Here is a 22,832-nt window from a genome sequence, read left to right as displayed (position 1 = left end):
GAGCGGCTATGTCAGGTTCATGTTCACATGTCACACCTCCAGGGTCTGAGATGGGGCCCCAGATTGTTAATATCCACCCTGCCTACTTCCTCTGCTACACTTAAGTCCCTATTTTGAGCCTCCATGTTGAAGAGGACTGTCGGCTGTAAAATCAGGCTGAATGGCCGCATTTTGTTCAAACGAGTGGACGAGAGCTTCGAGCGGCTGCATGGATCCGAGAAACCAGGGGGAAGATGCCGAGAGGGAAACACCTGCAGGTTAGTTACAGAGAGTTACTGCCACCAAATCTCATGTAAATAAGTGGTCATTTTACACTAGCACCAGAAAACAAAGATATAGCTTCAGAATAATAATGATTCTATGTTTTTACAAGAAGTGAAATTAAAAATCAGCCAAGATGGTCTTGTCAGTGTGCTGTTTTTATACGGCTGAACTGTTATTACTTCATGTACCACCCAAATATGTCACCTGATGTTGCCGTTAAAGGCTGAACAGACAATAACAAGCGAAGTGACAGTTACGTCTGGTTTCAGTTCACATTTTCTCCTCTCAGAACGTGTAACAGTTATCTTAATAAGTGTCAGAGGTCAGAGGGTGGATGTTCTGTATGTCACTCAACACCTTTACTGAATATTTTCTCTATACATGTAGGCTGTACCTATACCCTGCTCATCTGGGTTCCATTCCAAGATAACAACCTGCTCACTAGACATTATCCCGCTTATTACACAGCCACCTACTCACAAAATCATTGTGTCAACTTGACCCAAAAAATTGATTTGGAAATTATTTTATTAATTTAAAAATGATATTTCCATTTTCTGTTTTCAAATATGTTTTCTGTTTATACTCACAGCGAGAGATGCTACCATAGCAACAGTTCACTCTGTAGCCTTCTGAAAATAAGCTAACAAAGCTGTTTTACTACCTTAAAATAAGCTAACTAACCTAGCTGTTTTACTCACATTAAAATAAGCTAACTAACCTAACTGTTTTACTACCTTAAAATAAGCTAACTAACCTAACTGTTTTACTCACATTAAAATAAGCTAACTAACCTAGCTGTTTTACTCACATTAAAATAAGCTAACTAACCTAGCTATTTCACTCACCTTAAAATAAGCTAACTAACCTAACTGTTTAACTACCTTAAAATAAGCTAGCTAACCTAGCTGTTTTATTCACGTTAAAATAAGCTAACTAACCTAGCTGTTTTACTCGCATTAAAAAAAGCTAACCTAGCTGTTTTATTCACGTTAAAATAAGCTAACCTAGCTGTTTTACTCGCATTAAAATAAGCTAACTAACCTAGCTGTTTTACTCGCATTAAAAAAAGCTAACCTAGCTGTTTTACTCAGCTTAAAATAAGCTAACTAACCTAGCTGTTTTACTCACCTTAAAATAAGCTAACTAACCTAGCTGTTTTATTCAGGTTAAAATAAGCTAACTAACCTAGCTGTTTTACACACATTAAAATAAGCTAACCTAGCTGTTTTACTCAGCTTAAAATAAACTAACTAACCTAGCTGTTTTACTCAGCTTAAAATAAACTAACTAACCTAGCTGTTTTACTCGCATTAAAAAAAGCTAACCTAGCTGTTTTACTCACATTAAAATAAGCTAACCTAGCTGTTTTACTCACATTAAAATAAGCTAACCTAGCTGTTTTACTCAGCTTAAAATAAGCTAACTAACCTAGCTGTTTTACTCACATTAAAATAAGCTAACTAACCTAGCTATTTTACTCACCTTAAAATAAGCTAACTAACCTAACTGTTTAACTACCTTAAAATAAGCTAGCTAACCTAGCTGTTTTATTCACGTTAAAATAAGCTAACTAACCTAGCTGTTTTACTCGCATTAAAAAAAGCTAACCTAGCTGTTTTATTCACGTTAAAATAAGCTAACCTAGCTGTTTTACTCGCATTAAAATAAGCTAACTAACCTAGCTGTTTTACTCGCATTAAAAAAAGCTAACCTAGCTGTTTTACTCACATTAAAATAAGCTAACCTAGCTGTTTTACTCAGCTTAAAATAAGCTAACTAACCTAGCTGTTTTACTCACCTTAAAATAAGCTAACTAACCTAGCTGTTTTATTCAGGTTAAAATAAGCTAACTAACCTAGCTGTTTTACACACATTAAAATAAGCTAACCTAGCTGTTTTACTCAGCTTAAAATAAACTAACTAACCTAGCTGTTTTACTCAGCTTAAAATAAACTAACTAACCTAGCTGTTTTACTCAGCTTAAAATAAACTAACTAACCTAGCTGTTTTACTCGCATTAAAAAAAGCTAACCTAGCTGTTTTACTCACATTAAAATAAGCTAACTAACCTAGCTGTTTTACTCAGCTTAAAATAAACTAACTAACCTAGCTGTTTTACTCACATAAACGCTCACATTATCTTAATAGAAAAGAAAGTTGAATATTTCTACATAAAGTGTCACAATGATGCCAGAAACTATGATGTTTGATTCATGATTTTTTTTGTTACCCCCACAGATGCAGGATGCTGTCAATTCTGTAAGCTAACGGCTCGCGTGGCTGTTGCTATGTCAATAATAATTCTTGTTGTGGGACTTGTTTCGTGCGTGGTATTGTTAGGTAAGTATTTATATAAGATAATCAATGTGTTTTATAATCATGTTTATATTGTACATAAACTGTAAATGTGTAAATTGGGTAAAATTTAGTGGGAAAAAGGTGCAATAAAAAGTTGTACTTTTCCTCTTTTTATCCCAAAGTCAAACTCACATCAGGTTATTAAATGATTTCATCTCCTTGATGTTCATCTGTCAGTCTGGAGGACGTCAGCACCACAAGTGGATCATCCCGCCTCCAAACCTTCAGTTAAGGAGCTGATGGAGGGACTGCAGCAGTGCCACTTGGAGCGCCATGATCTGACCCTCATGCTCCAAGCTGCCACTCAAGGTGATGTTCATGAAAAAGTACAGTTTTTTTTAACAGTAAGCTTACGTCAGAGTTGATTTCCTGCTGTGTGCAGACTCCAGGTGCAGGTTGTGTCCTGGAGGCTGGCAGTGGTGGAGAGGTCACTGCTACTTCTTTTCAGTGGGACTGCAGGAGGATCGTCGGTGGAACCAGAGCGCTGAGTTCTGCCGGCAACACAACAGCAGCCTGATGATAATCAAAGACTCTGCAGAGATGGTAAGAAAACAGGCAGAATGTCTGTCCCCAAAATTGATCTTTAGTTCTCTAATTGTTGCGTCCTCCTCAGGAGTTTATCCAAAGTGTGATGAGGACTCTCCCAAAGTTTCCCTTCCTGTGGGTGGGACTGACGGACGCCCTGCAGGAGGGACGCTGGCTGTGGTGGGACGGGACGGACATCCAGCACTACATGCAGTAAGTCCACATTAAAGCATCTTTTTTTTTTTTAAAGATTATATAGGACAGCTGAAGAGAGACAGGAAGTCGAGGGTCCAACCTGTGGGGACATTCCTAACAGGAAGTCAGAAGTCAGAAAAAGCACGATGGGGAAATATAGGTTTTAAGATGCATTGAATTCAGATTTATTTTATGGTTCTTTCATAAATAAATATTATAAGTTCTCTAAGTTTCATGGAGAGAACCCATTTTTTTGTTCCTAATATTATAAAAATTAGACGGATATGAGGATTGTTTTCTATTTAAACTAAATACTAATTTCAACCTTAATAATGTGTTTTTATGAACACTTACAGCTCCTGTGACGAGTCTTTTGGTGGTTAGCAAACAGACTGAAATGAGTTGATGCATCTTTATGACCTCAGAAAACCAACAGTGGCCAGAGTGAATGTTTTTTAATAATGTTTTTAACGCCTGAAAGTACTGCGGTGGGTGTCAGACAAGGAGATTTACATTTTCCATGGCAAAGCTTCTCGCTGAGTCGTATGTTTGAACGTTAAAGGGAAGCAGGATGAGTGAGGATGATTTTCACCTAAAAATACTTTAACATGTTCCGGACAAGATCAGCAAAGAGATAATACATGGTGCACATCCACAGGGGGCGCCAAAATCAACACAAAGGTTCCTCACAGGAGCTTTAACTACTTTACCCACCTCACCTACAAGCACTTAACCTACCAGAAGCTTAATCAGTATTAACTTACATAAACATTTCTAGTAAACTTTATTTCCAAGACCTTCAAAATAGTGTTTTTATATACGTTATAATATAGTCCAGTGACAAACTGCTGTGTGTTTTCATGATTAAAACACAAACATTTTACTTTTGCTTGCTTTTATTACCACAAGTACATAAACACACATTATACACATATACACGTACATACAACTTTATTCTGACATGAGACAACAACCACTTATATCCTAGTACATGTTTGTTATGACATAACTGAACTGTATGTGTGTGTGTGTGTTGTGTTTTGAAGGCTGACTGTAGAGTGGGACTCTGATCACAGAGACTGTGCAGACCTGCGGGGAGGCGGGAGCCTCTTTGCAGCAGACTGTGAGGCGTACGGACCCTGGACGTGTAAGAGAGACACCTGACAGGCGGCACACGCCTCTCTCTCCGTCTCACGCACGCGTCTCTTTTTGTTCAACGTGCCGGGAAAAGTCCGATCAGCTAAACAATGATTTGTTTACTGTAACAGAAGTGAGGTTAGCGTTTAAAGAAAGGCTAAAGTGTGTGTATCTGCTGAAGCTTTACAGACACATGTGATGTTTATATGGATGCAATCATTTAATCTCAGAGTGAGAGACAAAACGAAGACGACAGGATGTGGTTTTGTTATGTTTATTATGTGCCTACCTGAAAGTGCATTAAAGTGCATGCATGTATGTTACTGCGGAGTGTGTTCTCACTTTCACACATAATCTTCTCAAATCTAGTGTCGGATTATCTTCTGCTAATAATCGTTAATTTCACGTCTTTCAGCATTTTCAGCCTCTCATGTGGACAAACTGAGCCGAGCTTACTCTTCAAAATAAAAATAAATATTTTTACACTAATTAAAAGTTTGTTTTTGTCAAGGTCTGATCAAAATCACCACTTTTAAAATTGCAGAAATCTTGTTTTTTATAGTGCGATGATCAGAGACATCTGTTCCCAGCACTTTGTTGTCGTTCAGTCTTTTTAAACTGTCGACCAGTTTTTAACTCAAGCTGAAGAGATTTTACATGAATGTGACAAACTGTCAAAAAGGATTGAAGAATGAAGAAACATTCATGTGAAAATTACTTTTTTTTTTGCAGGTTTTTCATGCTCAATCTTCATTAAATTCAACGTGAATCCTTCAACGTGTCCGCCGAAACTTTCGTCTCTCTCAGTGTGCGGAGATCTTGTGTGGTGGCATGATTCTCATGAGTGTGCGCCCATCCAGCGGGGCGAACAGAGGGTACAGCTTCCCTCTGAAGCTTCCGGTGAAGGTGTAGATGTGGTTCTTTGTCACTGCGTTGTAGAAGGAGATCTGGCCCTCTTCGTAGTCCAAGTAGATCCCCATCCGCCGAGGCACGAGGCCGTTGGGCAGCGCCGTCTCCGGCTTGGTGCAGGCGTAGAACTTGTTGGTGCTGCGCCACAGGGACCAGAAGCCCTGCTTCGGGTACATGGGGAAGTGGCCTTCACGCTTGGAGTCGGCGGTGGCCATGCCAATGCGCCAGTAGCCGTTGTTGGCAATGTCGACTTCCCAGTAGTGGCGGCCGCTGCTGTAGCCCTCCCAGCCCAGCACGCAGGGCCAGCTGTCGAAGCGTTGGGGGCTGTAAGGCAGTTCGACCTCTGTGTGCGCCTCCTGGACCATACGCTGGTCGTCTGACAACTGCAGCCAGGGGTAGTTGGTCTTGGGGTCGAGAATCACATCAGCTGTGCAGAAAAAAAGAGCATGAATTAGCTTGTTGTGTTGTGAATGTGAACCTTGACCTTTCTCTGTTTTATGTGACATAAAATGAAGATGACGTGGAGGATGATCTCACCTGCTGAGCTGCAGATCCAACTCCAGACTGCAAACAGAGACGGACATTACGTTAAACTTTCAGCAGATAAACAAGAGACGTCTCTATTGTACACCAGCGATAAAAATGCAAACCTGAGTTTGGGATGTATCTTGGTATTCCGGCTTTCCACGTCTGTTGCTTTGTGAGCAACCACAGCTGCGGGACCATCATCTGAAAAGGCAAAAGCATTTTTATATGCTGGTTCCCAAATCTGTCCTTCTCTTGAAAACTGTCGAGTTCAAAAACATAATCAACCCTTCAGGAAAGATCTCTCCCTCAGCGTTAGTGTTTGGTTAAGATTGGATCTTTATGAGAGCTTTAACGCACAACACGAGACTCTTCACACCATGTATGGAAGCCCGTAAGGTCATAACCATGCATGAGTAAGAACGGGGCAGTTTATTGATGCTGCACATGTTGCAGAAAGTCATATGTTAAAGTGTTTATGCCTTAACTCCAGCTGAAACAGAGTGAAACACAAAGTGACCTTTGCCACACACAGCGGACCATCGTCTGCGTATGTGATGATAATTCAACTGAATCCCCTCTATCAGTTATTCAGGACTTTTATTGTGACAGTTTATCAGACAGAGGAGGACAAGGGTCATATTAAGTGAATCGCAGAGTTCATCGATTGATGCCAGCGCATCAGTTCACTCTAATCAGGCGTTACATAACGTCGTTTCGTAACAGGTCGGGTCAACGTTAACAACTCGTTTAAGCCAGTTCTGTGTTTTACAGCGTAAGGACGCAGTTTTTCTGACGGTGAGGACAATTCTTGCTCGTTATTTTCCACCTTCTTAGATACAACCCGATGCAAATTGCTCAGTTAATGATCATTCCTTATTTTCTGCTGTTTATTTGCCTCACCGTGCTGTCTTCTTTGAGCAGAGACCAGGTGATGAACTCCATCAGAGGCAGCAGGTTGACCAGGCGTTTCTTCTTAAGGCCCAGCAGACGCAACACTTTCCCCAGCTCTTCGCTCGGCACACCACAGCTCTGCAAACATAAATTCTTATTTCAGTGGCAGGAAAAGGGATACAGTCTCTGACAACGTGAGAGTGAAACTAAAGTTTTTTCGGACTTTAAGCTACAGGGTTTAGGACTCCTCACCTCACTCGCCTCCTGCAGCTCCCTGGCCCACTCCATCATCCTCAGCTGCGCCTCCTCTTTGTCGTCTTTAGCCTTCTTCTCAGTTTCTTCACTCTCAGCCCACGAGGCCTTCTTCAGGAGCTAAGGACACCAAATCAGTGAGTTGAGTTTCATTATAAGACATTTTACCACCACAGCTGTTATGAGAATTGCACCTTTGATCCGTCATTGCCATCCCGTGCACGCACTGACCTTGTCGACGTGACGGAGTTCGTCGGCCCACTCCAGGATCAGCTTCCTGCTCTCCTCAACGCTGCGTTCAGTGCGGCGGTCTGTACTTTGGGCTTCTTTAGAAGATCCCTCCTTTGGATCGCCGCTGCCCTGCTTCAAAAAACACGCCACACATTGTCACACTCTTAGAACCATAAATGGTGTCTTACCTCGGTTAGCCGATAACTTTTTACAGCCAACTGTTAAGTAAGGTTCAAGGCTGAAACTCAGGAGGATTAAGCACTGATGGCTTGAGGGGTTAAAACAGCTGATTAACAGGTCTTATCAGCCTTTAGGGAAAGTTCACAGGTGTCGATAAAGTGTTATGTTATTCAAGCACCTCGTAAATTACTTCAGTTCATGTCGAGTTCAACGCAATATCTCCCAGGCAGCCCCATAGAGCAGAGGGTCATGTTACCAGGCTGTAAACACGCGTCCTATCTATCAGCCCAAACAATTAACCCGGCCATTGTCATAGCGATGTTTGTCCACCTTTACTGGCCTGGCTCACCTGGACTCATTACCCACTTAATAAGGTCAAGCTATTTCATCTCAAGCTTCACCTTCTATCAGGCTAAAACTTTCTAGTACTTTAAATTTTTTCAACATTTCCCTTCAAAATAAAAGCCCTTTTTTCTCCTCTTTGTTAAAGGAAATTGAGGCCTTTTGTGTTTGCACTGTAAGACTGCTGTGAATGAGTAATTACATAAGGCTTTGATAACCTGAGCCACTTTCCTCCCTTGTTCCCTTCCTGCTCTCATGTCCTACCTTGCACACTTGGTCCACCTGCTCCTTCCAGTGATGGATGAACTGCACGCACTCCTGCAGGCTGCGGAGGTTCTTCAGGCCGTTCTGACGAGGGTGTTCCTGCAGAGGAACACAGGTGAAATTAAAACTGTACTCCTAACCAACAGAATGAACTCACACTGACTTTAAACGTTTCATGTACCTGTGAGTGTTTGCTGAGGCTGCTGTTGGTGGAGGGTCCGCTGGGGGCCGAGTTGTGAGGCTGACTGCTCTCCACAGGCAGAGTCCAGCGCAGGTGCCCGACGGAGCTGCTCTGGGTGGTGCTGCTGTCCTCCATCATTATGCTCACTCCTGCAGGTGCGGGCACATTCAGAGGAAAACAACCTTATTTGACTGTTAGCGTTTACGAGTGATTTAATGTTAGCTGCGTGACACATTAACTAGTCACGCTGGGCAAAGGTGGTGAGCGATACACCGTGCACGGAGCAATGGAGATAAAAAAAAAACACCTACTTTTGACGGTTTTCAGGATGCCTTTGTTCTCCATGATGATGTTGGTTGTCACTCCTGTGGAGCTGAGACAACAAGAACATAATTTAATGTTTGGTAAAAAGTGTGGGAAAAGAAGAATCATTGGGGCGCTGGTTAAGCTCAGTTGGTAGAGCGAACCTCCCCAACGTACAGAGTCTACAGTGCTCGACGCGCTGACCCGGTCTGCCGATCGGTGGGTGCATGTCACCCCTACTCTCTAATCCCATATTTCCTGTCTCTCTACAGCATCAAAAACACTCAATTAGAGCTTCTAAATTAAAGTCAAAGGGCTTAACAATCACAAACATGTACTTTAAGGATCAAAAACAGTTAGAAATCGGCGGCCCTCATTCCCGCCACTATCCACTGTCCTGTCTCTAAAATAAAGGCATAAAAATAAAAAATAAAATCTTTAAAACTACACTTATAATTGACAGAAATATCGCCGTTTTTGATGATATAATTAGATTATTCTTACTGATGCATTAGCTTGTATTTGGTCGAGCTAATTTAAACAATTGTACTTCCTGTTGGCAACTTTTACACAGAAATAAGATTTGTATTCCGTCCTTTCAAAGTAAAACTAAAATATTTCAGCTGATAGTTTAAAACTCTACAGTATGAAGAGAAACAACTCAAATATTTACATGTGATTCACTTGTAACAATTATACAATTGCTGTATGATTACATTTTTCTTCATAAATCATTTTAACAATCCCGTACGACCAAAACCAAAACAGCAATCTGTAGGTAATCGAGGCCTGAATATAAAAAACCTTCTAAAAAATGAAGAAAAACCTTAAAGTTTCAAGTTTGTAATAACGTAATATTCATTCAGTTGTCCCCACATACATGAATATCTACTCACAATGCAGAATAATGAAGTAATTCAGTCGCAAATTAAGAAGAAAATGTTGCAGTATGCTGTTATAAATCCGTATAACACAGCACACTGATGTTCCCAGAGTTCATAGTGTCGTACCTTCTGTCTGACGCGGCGGTGGTGCAGCTCTGCTGGTGGAGAAGACTGGACGGTAACCGCTCTCTGCTCAGACTTTTTGTCCCTCTCTGCGTCTCCCTGAGCTTTGGACTCTTTTATGGCCTCTGAGACGACTTTCTGCATGAATCCTCTCCGCTTCCCGGCAGCGGCGGGCTGGTGTCCACGAGGGTAACAGCCGTATTTATTTTTTTATAGCAGAGATAAGTGTGGGTATCAGCCAGGGTGACGCACGGATGCTGAGTTTGCAGAGGTGTTGCTGTACCTGTAAAGCTTGTTGCAGTTGTTTAATGGAAGCTGGGGTTTCATGGCAGAGTGAGGGTCTTATAATAGACTTCACTTATGTGTAAAATTGTTCTTTAAATGAGAGCTGTGACCAAAAGTTAAACAACATGGACACTTATTTTCACTTTTGATAGGAACGTCCTAAAACATTTGTTTCAACAGAAAAGAGACTCCTTCACGCTCACGCTCAAGATGGTATGATTCAAAGCTTAACACCTCACATGTTTCTGTTTTTCTGCACGTCTACAGTTACACACAAAGTTCCTGGGATAAAATATTAAAGACGCACACGTAACACCTCGTCCCACCCTACATTCAGCACCACCTGCCGTCACCAGTCAAACTACAATATGATTCAAAGTGAGCAGTTATATTTGTTTTATTTAACCCTGCCCGACCAGATCGTCTCAAAGCGTGTGGTTTGTAATCTGTGGGGAGTCATGGAGCTGAAATCTAATGCTTTGAATGTGTGGCGGTGCAGGAGTTACACTTTGGCCTCACAGCTTGAAGGTTGAGGGCCTTTCTGTTTTTTCAAACATTATTATTTTGCCTTTATTTATATGACAGCTGAAGAGAGACGGGAAATATGGGGAGGAGAGAGCACGCCGAGAGTCGAGCCTGCGATCAGTGCGACGAGGACTGTAGCATCTGAACGGGGCGCCCGCCGGAGTCTGCATGTTCCCCCTGTGCGTGCGTGGGTTCCCTCCAGGTGCTCCGGCGTCCTCCCACTGTCCAAAGACTCTTTTCAATAGGTGTGAATGTGAGCGTGAAAGGTCGTCTGTCTCCGCGTGTCAGCCCTGTGACTGACCCCGCCTCTCGCCCAATTACAGCTGGGATAGGCTCCAGTCCCCCCCGTGACCCTCGACAGAATATGTGGTATAGATAATGGATGGATTTAACAAACAGCGTGAGTAAATAAGTCTGTTAAAGCCCTTCTAGTCGTCGTTTCAACATCAACATGAGGACATAGTGATGTAAAGATGTGACGTACTCTAAAAGAGGTAAAAATCCTGCTTTCAAAATGTAGTTTAAAGTTTAAGAAGTGAAGTTATTTATGATTGAAACATTATACAAACATTATATTACGACTAACATGTAAGTTACGTACGTTATAAGGGGTCAAAGTAGAGCTCTCTTCTTGTACTGCAGTAAAACAGAGTAACACAGAAGTGAGTCAAACGCTTACATAAGCGCAGCCTATAGAGAGCGTTCATCGTTAAATCACGCCGGCCGATAACGACTCGATCGCCGTGCCAGGTTATATTCACGTCGCCATGGCAACAGAGATTAAACAGCAAAGTGAAGGCGCGGCCCGAAGAGCTCTGCACAGTTCATCTTGTGAACGCGAGCTGAGAGGAGAGAGAGTCAGAGACGTTCGTTTACAAGCAGCAGGTTTATTCGTTAGATGCAGCAAATCTGTGACACGAATGTAAAAAAAAAACAGGAAGCAAACCAAACTTTTTTTTACGCAGCAGAAGAAACTTTGCTTGCATATAAAAGTGGCGTCACATCTCTGATTCTACCAAACCCACGATAAGCTCTGCTAGGCGCCTTACAAATATGTACATACGAGTCAAAGCATATAAAAAACGATCCAGTATGGAAGCCGTCCCCTCCTGCGCACGTTCTCTCAGATGTTCCCGGGTTTAGTTCCAGTTCTTGAAGAACTGCTTGAAGATGATGGTCTCCTTCCCCTGAGGCAGAATCTCCACCTGCAGCACAAACACATCCACCTTTACTGCTCACATAAAGACAAGCTGCAGTGAATGTGCGAGAGGATCGTTAAAAAGCATAACGAGCGGGTGTAAAGGGCGCAGCAGGCCGAGCAGGTGATCCACAGAGAGATAAGTATGTTTACCATACGTGTGAGACAGTAAAAGGTTTCATTAGAGTTCAAAGGAAGGAGCAGTACCTGTGTTTTCATCCTGTTGTACTGCATCTGATCGATGAAGCTGTCCGCCATCTGTAGGGCGACCTGCTTCTCCTCAGTGTTCGCTCCTTTACCTGAGAGCGGATCAGAACATGACATCAGTATCTGCACCTTTATCCCGCTTTCACACCAAAACTAGCGAGTTTTTCAGACCCGTGAAGACCCGCTTATAGATTGTCTCTTTTCCCATTGCCAGTGAAGTATCCTCCTGTCGGTCTCTTTTCTGCTGCGTCACCGTCTGACGTCACAAACGCTCCGCAGACAGGGTTAGTAACCAGTGAGGATGTTACAGTGGTTAGGTCTTTGTTGTGTCTGTTTATCAAACTTGGCGCAGACACATTTGGAACGATGTTCGAGCGCTGCTCGGACGGAGAAAGGGGCGGAGATTAGCGTGTCGCCCCGGTCTTGTGTTCCCATCAATGCAGATCAGAGCCGAGGCGATAATTACTCGGGTCTACTGCAGAGTCATGTGACCCGGGTCTGAATACCGATTGGAGCCTTTCCCATTAAGCAAAAAAGCCGGGTGTTAGCGGGTGTTAGCGGGTTTTTTGACCAGTGTTAAAGCGGCTTTAGAGATGTGAAACTGTTTTCCCCCCATAGATGGATGTTTATCTCTCACTGTGCCTGGCGTCCACAGGTTTAAACAACAGCAGCAGCTTCAGATGAAGTAGGATTAAGAGATTAAAACAGGTAGTGACTTAAAATAAAGGAAAGTTTGCAGCCGAGAAAGAAGCGGTTGGGACCTGAGTCAGCACCTCCGAGTCTGAGGCCGTGCTTCTCTGCCCCCTCCGGGTGTGGAGCGACTCTCTGCCTCAAACGAAGGAGTTCAAGTATCTCGGGGTCTTGCTCACGAGTGAGGGCGACATGCATCGTGAGAGCGACAGGCGGATCGGTGCAGCATCAGCAGTAATGCGGGCGTTGTACCGGAGCTGTGGCCGTGAGATTTGGGTGGTGACCAAAAGAAAGACATTGCGGATACAAGCCGCTGAAATTGTCATTGAGGCACAGAACTTTACCGTCTAACACGACTTCAATCTAAACACTCAAAGCAAATCCTCCGTCCCAGTAATCACGCAGGTTTTAAGCTCCTCACCTTTCCACACGAAGATCTTCCCGTTGGCTCCGTTGTCCAGAATGAAGCAGTCGTCTCGAACCAGCAGCTCTTTGGCGAACGGGCTCTTCTCCGACACCTGGGTCATCGTCATGGAGCCGGTCGCGTCAGACACCTGTGGAGGAGACAGCTGTTACGTGAAAGGTGGGTTTGGTTTATTAAAGCAGTTTTTAAGGATGTGTAGGTGAAGTCACCTTGTAGAGGGAGGCGGAGTTCGATGCATCTGCTTTGGTGTCCTCTTCTGTGCTCTCTGCCAGCTCGGGCATCTGACCCAGGACCTGCGCACGAACACGACAGGAAGCTCAGGAAAAAGACGGCTTGTAATACTTCCTGAACTTTGTAGTTGCTGACATGAAGAGCGTAGTTAAAGGTTATTGAAATATAATACCCAAAGTTTTGTGTGTTTACCTTGAGCATCTCCTCAGGCTCCTCCCCCTCGCAGGTGTCCACGATCCGGGCCTTTCCGTGTCTGTCCGTGTCGCGGATCAGCGAGGCGATCTCGCGCACTTTCTGCTTCTCGAAGACGTTGGCCTGCGACCCGATCCACGACACGATCGTCTGCGGGGCGAATGAAGCAGCGTGAGGTCACAGAAACACGATGATAAGAGTCAAGAGTCCGCATGCTCACCTCTCCGAGGTCGAGGATGAAGCAGTCTCCTTTGTTGAAGCTGCTCCACGACAGCTCCACCTCCTTGGCACGGATGTTGCGTTTGCCTTTGACCTGGTATAACCTTTGAACCGTGCCGGAGCCCTGAGGCCTCCTGAAGCCCGACTCCACGCCGCCCTCCTGTCGACAGACATTGTATGCTTTTATCTTTATGTTTGTTGTCCTGCAGGAAAAGGTCGCTCAGATTTAACTTCCTGGTTTGTTTTAATGAGCACGACTTGGTGCCCGTGCAAACAGAGTGACACGAGCGCACTTTGATACAGAGGCTATAAGGGCGTTGTAAACTGACAGAAGGGATTATCATGAAATATAAAAGATTTCTTCCGCCATTTTTTGCATCCAGTTCTTCATTTCTGACCGAAAACTTAACAAAATAAAAGTCTAGTACTCTAAAAACTGATATTAAAGTGATTATGAAATGTGTCTATAGACAAGCACACTCCCGTCTCCTGTCTCTCCTCGTTAAAGCCCCTCGAGCTCCAGAATGAGGCGTCTGCCCTCCTCACCTTGTAGCTGACCCCTCTGGGAAACAGAGCCATGAAGTCCTGGGACTCGTAGCTCTGAACCTCTCGGTACTGGGTCGGCTCGCCGCCCAGGAAGTTGTCCAGCTGCGTGGACAGCATGGCGCACGCCACCTGCTCGTCCCGGGACGACCTCTCGCCTGCGACAGAGAGAAGAAAGAAACTAAAGATCAGACAGAAACTTCGACATAAGGGAGACATTGTCGGCTCTTTTATTCCTTTTGTTCCGAGTGTTTGATTTTATTTCCCTTTTTGTTGTTTGTTATGAATCTTTTGGTTTGTGTGTAGGGGGTTATGTCATCTCAAAGATCTCAGCTTCGTTCTCTTTAATGGTGATAAACATTAACTGCAGGTACACACAGTGCTGCATGTGTGACGTCCACGGTCGGCTCCGGTTGTAACTCCTGATTTTCCTGGCTGACGGTCGCTTTCCTTTTCAGACTGTTTGCTTCATCTGAGCGTCGAGTTTGTTTCTTCTTCTTTGGATTTTCACTTCTTGTTGAAGTTGTATCTGTAGTCATCCATCTTTTCTTTGTTTGTTCAGCCATAGTAGATTACGGTTTACTCGCAACACTTGCAGAGAGCGGAGAAGCAGCCGCTTAGCTCCGCCTACCCTCTCTGGCAGACCAACCACTGCTGGCTGATGGAAAACGCGTCACTAACTGGGCGCCGCTTGGGATCCACGGTTTGGAAATGTTTTAACATAAATGCATCCCGACGTTCTGCACAAGAAGCCGGTGTCTGCAGCTGCTTCAGATGTGGCTTCACGATTGCTCAGCTTGCAATTCAACAAACAAAAAAGCTGGTCGGTGGACCTGAAGTCGAGGGAACTCTTGTTGAACGAAACTTCTCTGCACTGAGGTGTAAGACGTTACAAAACAGCTGCTGACGGGAGGTGATGTGTCAGAAACACCCGGAGAAACAGGAGTCATCCCTCGTAAACAAGCGGAGGAGGGAGGGAGGCTTCAGAGGGACGCATGCCTGAGCACAGAGAGCCCTCTCCAAGCTGTGACAATCAGCTTAGTGTTACCTAAGCACCGGATACATGCTGGAAACAACAGCCACATTTGAGTACTGTAACAGTCCTGCTGCATTTTTAATGAGCGCTGCTCAGAACGCATCCCAGTTTCCCTCGGGACCTCTCTCTCTCTCTCTCTCTCTCTCTCTCTCTCTCTCTCTCTCTCTCTCTCTCTCTCTCTCTCTCTCTCTCTCTCTCTCTCTCTCTCTGATCATCCCTTCTTTCCTCTCCGCCCGGCCTCGCCTCTCTCTTCACACAATGATGCAGCAGGTCGGTGATGAGTCTCATGTGTCGTCACCATTAGCGGGAGGGTTATTAGCTGTCAGGTGTGGAGTACAGGCTGGATAATGGTCAGAAGTAGCTTGTCTGTTTAAGTCAGAGCTACATGTTAAAGGTCCTGTCCTCCACTTCCTGTTTGATACAGTATGTGATGTGTCTTTTAACCTCTGTGACCTCTTCGGATCTTTAACCTGATAAATATAGACATTTCCATTTTACAGTTTTCTTCCCATCCATAGGAAATCTACTATTATTACTACTTTAATACTTTATAGCATGCAAAAGGCAGAAGTTTGTGTGTGCAAACGTGTGTGTGTGTGAGATTGTGCTGCATAGTTGAATCACTTTGGAAAGCTTTGCCTCGACACGCATGCGCATAAATCACGGCCACACGCACGGAAATACCGACAGATCGTGTCTGTATTTGTTCAGTGAGGAGACATCGAAGTTTTAAACACGGGACGAGCCGACGAGAGGGACGGCGCGGGTCAGAGAACGATGATCCAGAGTGTGATCTGAGCAGTTTATCTGAATGATCCAGCAGAGAGCAGTTTCTAATCATGCAGCGCAGTGAGGACACGATCTGTGTGTTTCTCAGGCTCCGCCCCTGACTTCATAGCGTTGTGATCGACCCTTCATAAAGCATCAAATACGTCTTCACACGCTGTGACTGAGACGAGCCGGAGGTGATCCACGCAGAGTTATCACGCCGTGCAGGGAGGAGGCAGAGATTACAAGAGGAGCAGATGTGACGCAGACCTGTGTGTGTTTTGATGCTCTTAACGTCGCAAACCGTCCGTATTTCTGCACACAAGTATAAACTTCGTCTCCACAGGCTGTCACATGCTGTGTAGTTCATATATTTCACTGATAAACGCAGAGCTTTAGAGGCATCAGGCTTCATGATCAGAGTTTCATGGGATGCAAAGCCAGGGTTGCCAGGTCAGCGGTTTTTCCAGCTGAATCAGTCGACTTTTGAAGAGTCTGTAGAGGCGAGACTCTGCGTATGTTTAGAATGTCACAGACATCTATTAAGTGGGGTTGGGAACAAAATCAGCAAAGAGAGAGGAGGTACGGCTCCGTCCACAGGGGGCCCAAGAAGGTTCCTCACAGGAGCTTTAAGTCGTGTAATTTACGCAGCAGGAAGAAATGAATTCAACATGATCGAATGTGAATATAGAAGAGGATATATCTCTCTCCTGATGACATCGTTTTAAGTAGACGCATGACAGTAACATGGTAGTCCTAAGCCTGACTCGGTTGAAGTTGTTGAAGACGTTTCACCTCTCATCCGATACTGACTGACTGGTGGACGGAGCGAGAAACATAAGCCTCCTTCTCGCTCCGTCCAGGCTTTCAAATGAGAGGTGAAACGTCTTCAAGAGCTTCAGCTTAGACCGACATCCACATCGGTCTCTTCTGGCTCTGGAGCAGGGCGATGATGTCACTACCTTTGATCCCACCCTCAGAGCTCTTGTTGCTTTTTCAAAAGAATAATGAATAAAAAAAACCTCTGAAAACGGGCTCAGGGGTTAAATCGCGTGGCCCATATACAGAGGCTGCCGTCCTCTGCCCTTTGCCGCATCTCTCTTCCCCTGTTTCCAACACTATCCAATATATCTGTATATATTTATAATATATTGTCTTTAATGAATTAAGACTTGACTGAGAGATTTAGTCCTGAAATGAGGTGCCATCATTGGGCAGATGCCGTCTCCTCAGACGCACTGGAGGCCCGTTGAGTGTACTAAGAGCTGAGGCCTTCAGTCTGATGGCACAGCTGCTTCATACACAGCCCCTGTTGTGTTTGACATGTCTAAGCGTGTGCTGACAAGTATGTCATGAACCTGTGCTCTGACTCTGGTTCTCACATGCTTCTCTCGTCTCTTACCTAACCACATGTGGATGTTGACTTGTCCTGGCCCTCTGTTGTCCAGCACCAGGTAGGAGTCGCCGTTATAAAAGGCTCCCACTTCAGAGGCGTCCAGCAGCACCGTCTTCATCTTCTCCACCCGCCACACCTTGATGCCCAGCTCCCGGACCTCTGGACCGAACTGACCTGGGGCGGCTGTGAAGGGGAGCATGCTGCGGGGAGAAGAGATGGAGAAAAGAGCGATGAGAAAAAAAGGAAAGAAGAGGAAGACGATGGCTGAAACAGGAAGTGGAGATACGTGGAGATGTGTCACTGTTTCCATGTGGGAATGGATGCTCAGTTTGGTTGGAGGGAGGAGAAGTAGAAGCAGAAGTTAAGCCTGCAAAGTGCTGACACGGAAAGACGTATGAAACTTGTGACGATCAGAAGACAACGCTCCATTTTTACTGTTTTCTGTGTTGCAGCTGAACATCCCTGGGCTACATTACATCACTTTTATGCAACACAACACCGAGCAGGCCGCACTAACGCTAACTGTGCCGCTGCACAGAACCAGGTGGGGCTATAAGCAAGCTGGATCATGTCGCAGGTGAGGACGAGCCGGGCTGAGTCGCTCCGATGTTCGGCTGTGTCTCTCTGATGGTTTCACACAGGAAGAAGAAGAAAAAAACAACAGATTAAAATAAGCGTGTCACCCGACCACACCTTCCTGTCGGCTCTCGCTGTGCAGAGAACACTCAGAGATGAAGTGAGGTTTGTGGAGAGATGAGTTGCTGCTATCTTACCCGTCCTATTTCCTCTTTCTGTCACACGATATTGCAACGTGTGTTCAGATACATTCACAGATTACAGTAAGCTTCACAGATACACTTCCACATGGGTCGATAGAAATGGGAGAAAGAAACCAAGAGTTTCCTCCGAGTGATGTTCACGAAAACAGCCTCCAAACTGACTTTAAAGTTCGATTAATTAATCAGTTAATCATTGCAGGATTTAAACATCTCCATGTGGTGTTCATCGTGTGCTACAAGACACATCAGGGACAACATCAGCATCATCTCCACGGCTGGGCCTGTCTGCTTTTAAACTGCAGTGTACCAAGGACAGGCTGGACAACACGTTTTCAGATCGGCAGGTTTGTGACGTCACAAACCTAAGGAACCAATCCCGTTAAAGGATGGGGTGACGCTACGCATATCATTATGTGTAACCTATGGCAACCACGTCGGCGATGCACGTACTGTTTGCAAACTCACTACTGACTGCTAACGGTAACGTTACTACTACGACGACATAAACATAAACGACGGCAGAGACGTGTTTTGTTTTCGTGACGGAGGGGGCGGTTGTAAATGTGCACAGTGGGCGGGGCCTATGCAGATTTTCGGACACAATTTATTATTTCAAGCAGAGCTTTTTATGTGTCTTAAAACACGACTGCAGCTGCTCTTCAATAATATAATTAGTCAGTCTAGTCATGAAAACATAGGGACTGCAGCGAGCGGGAGTTTACTTTTATAAACATTTATAAACACTTGACGTGATGTCTTAACTTCTTTTGTCGAGTGGAAAAGGAAAGAATATTAAATTGAAACCATTTAAAACATCAAATACACACTTTAAAGAGGTGACTGTTTGGATTTATGCTTGAATAAATAACATAAAAACTTAATCAGAGGTCCAAACTGCTTTTTCCTGAGTGTTCAGCTGTCAACCATAAGGACAGATACTTCATTGATCCTGAGCAGGTGCCTAGTTGCGTACAAGAAACATGAAATGGCACGTCCGTCACATAAGAACACCCGCCCTTTGTTGAACCCTGAAATACATTTACAAAAAGTTTAAAAAGAGATGCTGTTAAATCTCATGGTCCTCCTCGACAGATGCACAGCTCTTGTTGTCATGTGGCCTGAGCTGCCTCATAACGCTCTGTGAGAGGCAGATGAAGCCGACGTTAACTTCCTGTTTTCTTTTTTTCCTCGGCAGATAGTTTGGTTCGTTGTGTGAACAAAGTGACAAACAGAGCTCAGTAAAACTCTGGTCACGTGAATAATAAAGGCTTTCCACTGAGGACGACCGTGAATGCAGTACTCAAATCTGAGTCAGCAAAGTGCAGGAATAGAAGCTTGAAGCGCCGCCTTCTCTGTGAAAAGATTTCAGCACAGGAGGAAGGAAGAGAAGATCTTTTGTAAGAGTTTTACAGTTGCATTTTAGCGCTCCTACAGAAAACCAGAAGGGATGATCTCACTAAATTTGAACCTTATCAAACTCACGTTGCAGCTTCATAAAAAAGCTTCGGGGCCTCGAGGCTTTATTGCGGCTTTATGATTTGTTGTGACAAATTAAAGCCTGGCAGCGTTACACGCCCATTTAAGTTCTACTATGTTAAATAAACATCAACATTATTCACTGTGCTTCCTTGTCAGACTATCAAATACAATCCGTTTTTATGTAGTTCAGCTGCGAGACAGGCGCCAGGCCGCAGCCTTAACTGATAACGTGGGAATAAATAACAGTTAGCTTAATTAGAGAAGAGAATCAACGTGTGACTCCGAGTGCTGCAAACTGTCCCATATTATCTGTTAAAAAGGCGGCAGAGAAGGTGAAACTTTTAGCGCTAATTGTCAGCATTGTGGTCCGTCAGAAGCAGCCCCGCCCTCCTTCTGTTTGATTTTCCTTTGAAAGACAGTTTCACGACTCGATCGCTCTCCCCTCCTGACGTCTGATATAAACTGAGCAGCATTCCTGCAGATTTAAATCAATAAAAAAGGTACGAACGAGCCCGATAAAGAGGTTGAAAACGCCGGAGGGGATATTTCAAAGGTAGACGAGAGGAGAAGAGGAGGTCAGGGAGCAAGGGAAGAGAGAAAGGGCCTAACTCAGGAGACGTGCAGCGCCCTCGGGGTTAAAGTTACAATGCTTGGACAGCCGCTTTAAGAGTAAGTAAGGACGCAGAGAAAAAGGCCCGATCCACTTAACTGTATGATCTCCTCTGGTACCTCCGGCATGCTGTCTGACTCCGGCTCCATTCTGCCTGTCCACTGAAGTGTGTGTGTGTGTGTGTGTGAGGTTGTAAGGGATCTAGAGGTCCGGCGAGGAGGAGTGTTTGCGCTCACCTGGCCTGGTTAGCTTATATGTGGGACGTAACAGGAGCCGGTGTGATGAAAGCCAACCTGCGGCCTGTGTGTGTGTGTGTGTGTGTGTAGGGGGGGTAGAGTCGGGTTCCTGGTTTCTGGCTAAAGCTAAACGCCAAGTGGATAATTACTGGGAGAGCACGCCGCTGGCTCCTGCGTCTTTCCGTTAGTCTCCTTCAGCCTGACTCCTGCTCGTCCTCCTCCTTTAGCCTGTGTCGAAGGAAGTACAGACCCCCAAACACACTCCTAACCCTTCTCTGTCTGGGAAGCAGGAGCTCCTGGTTGCTATCAGTGACTAACAGTTCTCCTGAGAGATCACCTTTATACTACAATTAAACATTTCTATCTTGATGGGAGTGGCCTCTCCTGGATGACTAAGTACCCATCCCTGTGGCACGTGTGGTTATTAAGTGGTTCAATGAGTATGACACGTATGTAAATCATACACAAGATCCCAGCCCCACTAAACTCCAAGGGCAGAGTAAGGGCCTGTGTCCACTAACAGAACTCAATTTCAGAGCTCTTCTCACGGGTGATGACTGTTGCTAGGTTACGAATGTTGTCTGGGCGGCACTTCTGCTTCCCCCGATAGCGACCGTTTAGTGTGTTTGAAATGCTTAATATTTACTTTTATTCAAGGAAATTTAACAAAGAAAACGTAGGCGTTGGCAGCAGCTCTACACCTGGAGATTGCACCCTCAGAAAAACGTTGCTTCTCCGCCATTGTTGTTGACCAAGTTGATATCTGAAGTCCCGCCCCTTCTTGATTTTAAATGGTCGAGCACAGCGACAAAAAACAGCTGACACCGAGGGCGTGTTCGCGCTGAGGACGCTGAGCTGCATCGGTTTTGTACAGAAAATAGGTGCTGCCAGTGCAATAAAACTCCGTTAGTGGACACAGGCCCTAAGAGACTTACTTAGAAACTTAGTGTTGTTTTTTCCTTCAATTTAATTGTCTATATATTTACCATAAATTATTATATCCCTTTTTACATTGCAATTTTGCGACATCACTGTGAAGAAGCTCCACCATTGTGCCGCCTTTGCCATTTTACATTGAACCAAGCAACCCCAGCGTAAAGACGCCCCACTGTGTGTTTTTACACAGCGTTCCAGCGGTACCGAAGCAAAGCGTGTGCTTCAAATACACACATTTCGCCTGTTACTACCTCCGATGTCGGCTCAGACTCAGAACAGCTTCACTCCACCGTTCAGCCTCTGTGCGTTTTACAGAGAAGACGAGGCTGAGCAGAGGCGTAATAACCCCGCCTCGAACTGGCAGTGTAAAAGGGGCTTTAGTTTGCTTTAATTTATGGCAGTAATAAACTGCTACTGTGTCTGCACTGCTGATACGCATGAACACTGATTTTACCTCTGACACATATACTGACTCGTTTGCCTGTTAAAGCAGTTTCCAGTTTTACTTCTACGCATTCAGGTGTTAACATAGGTCACATTTTATTATGCTCTATCCCCTCTGTTGCAGGTGAGCGAGTTGTTTACTGTATCAGCAGGAGGCATTTATTGACACTAACATAACTCATTAATGCTCTAATCAAATTGAGTCATTTACTGCAGTGACACAATTAAAGAAAATAAACGAGGTTCATTCAACGTTAGATAAAAACTGCCCCTTTGACCTCGGCTGCTAGAGCGATCAGTGACGCGATCAGTGACGCCTGGTTAGACAGAGAGAGAGACAGAGTGGACGGAGGGGGTCAGGTGGAGACACAAGGTCACTGACGCCATCAGTCATTCATGCGATGATAAAGTGATGCAGACGGAGAGACCAGACAATCAATAAGGAATAACATGAATGTTAAATGACACCTTTAAAGCTGTTAGAAAATACTTTCCGTAGCAAGCTAAATGTTCTAAGCTTAGTCACAAGATCTGAGGCGGTTACCGCTTTAATGCCTCACCCACACTTTAAGGAAGTGACACGATTAGGACCTGGATGAGGAGGAGGAAGTCAGACGGGAACACACTGGGAAAGGAACTTACAGGTGTGGCTTTTCCTCGGTTAATAAAAGAAAAGAAAAGTGAAACAGCTCATAACAAACACAGGGTGTGAATAAAAGAGGGATGTAAAAGAGGCTGCAGTCGCATGTGAATAAACTAAAGATTCATTGTCCCGTTGTGAAATTCCCCGGCTGATTGCAGGAGCAGGAATGTGGTGAGTGAGCAGGGAAAGAAGTGTATGGGAGGAAAAATAGAAAAAGTGGCAGGATTGAAGATTAAGCGAGGGAAATAAGTAAGAAAGGAAAGAACAAATCTGATTCTGTGTGCAGAAAAAAAAAGTGGCAAACTTACCTTGAAGAGAGAGAGTTAACGGTGGGGCACAACACGTCTGAGCAGAGAGCAGAGAGAGACGAGCAGTCATGCAAGGAGAAGCACGTCCCTAAACACACAAAGTCTCCCCCTCT

At 44.6% G+C, this 22,832-nt stretch overlaps 3 protein-coding genes across 3 annotated transcripts; 1 reads left to right on the top strand and 2 right to left on the bottom strand.

The window, feature by feature from the left end:
- Positions 1 to 208: 208 nt before the first annotated feature.
- On the top strand, positions 209 to 4,761 carry LOC138600439 (CD209 antigen-like protein C). The gene is made up of 5 exons (XM_069671864.1): positions 209 to 257; positions 2,803 to 2,934; positions 3,008 to 3,168; positions 3,239 to 3,363; positions 4,392 to 4,761. Exons 1-5 carry the CDS (start codon positions 209 to 211, stop codon positions 4,507 to 4,509), a joined length of 585 nt encoding a protein of 194 aa, XP_069527965.1. The 3' UTR covers positions 4,510 to 4,761.
- Positions 4,762 to 5,285: 524 nt separating this feature from the next.
- LOC138600438 (E3 ubiquitin-protein ligase TRIM39) lies at positions 5,286 to 9,714 on the bottom strand. The gene is made up of 10 exons (XM_069671862.1): positions 9,545 to 9,714; positions 8,572 to 8,633; positions 8,261 to 8,409; positions 8,080 to 8,178; positions 7,294 to 7,422; positions 7,063 to 7,182; positions 6,820 to 6,948; positions 6,042 to 6,120; positions 5,929 to 5,955; positions 5,286 to 5,818 (listed from the first exon to the last, which is right to left on the bottom strand). The coding sequence occupies exons 1-10, from the start codon at positions 9,712 to 9,714 to the stop codon at positions 5,286 to 5,288; spliced, it is 1,497 nt and encodes a 498-aa protein (XP_069527963.1).
- A 1,537-nt stretch (positions 9,715 to 11,251) lies between these two features.
- On the bottom strand, positions 11,252 to 22,832 carry capgb (capping protein (actin filament), gelsolin-like b). Its single transcript, XM_069672368.1, has 9 exons — positions 22,720 to 22,832; positions 17,291 to 17,484; positions 14,088 to 14,242; positions 13,543 to 13,701; positions 13,323 to 13,472; positions 13,109 to 13,192; positions 12,897 to 13,029; positions 11,786 to 11,877; positions 11,252 to 11,585 (listed from the first exon to the last, which is right to left on the bottom strand). Exons 2-9 carry the CDS (start codon positions 17,481 to 17,483, stop codon positions 11,520 to 11,522), a joined length of 1,032 nt encoding a protein of 343 aa, XP_069528469.1. The 5' UTR covers position 17,484; positions 22,720 to 22,832; the 3' UTR covers positions 11,252 to 11,519.

The sequence above is a fragment of the Semicossyphus pulcher genome, unplaced genomic scaffold (genome assembly GCF_022749685.1).
Source record: "Semicossyphus pulcher isolate SPU_LCO1_2020_fin unplaced genomic scaffold, fSemPul1.0.p SCAF_21, whole genome shotgun sequence".
Taxonomy (NCBI): Eukaryota; Metazoa; Chordata; class Actinopteri; order Labriformes; family Labridae; genus Semicossyphus; species Semicossyphus pulcher.
The sequence above is the reverse complement of the archived record's forward strand: the minus strand, read 5'-3'. Positions and strand labels throughout refer to the sequence as shown.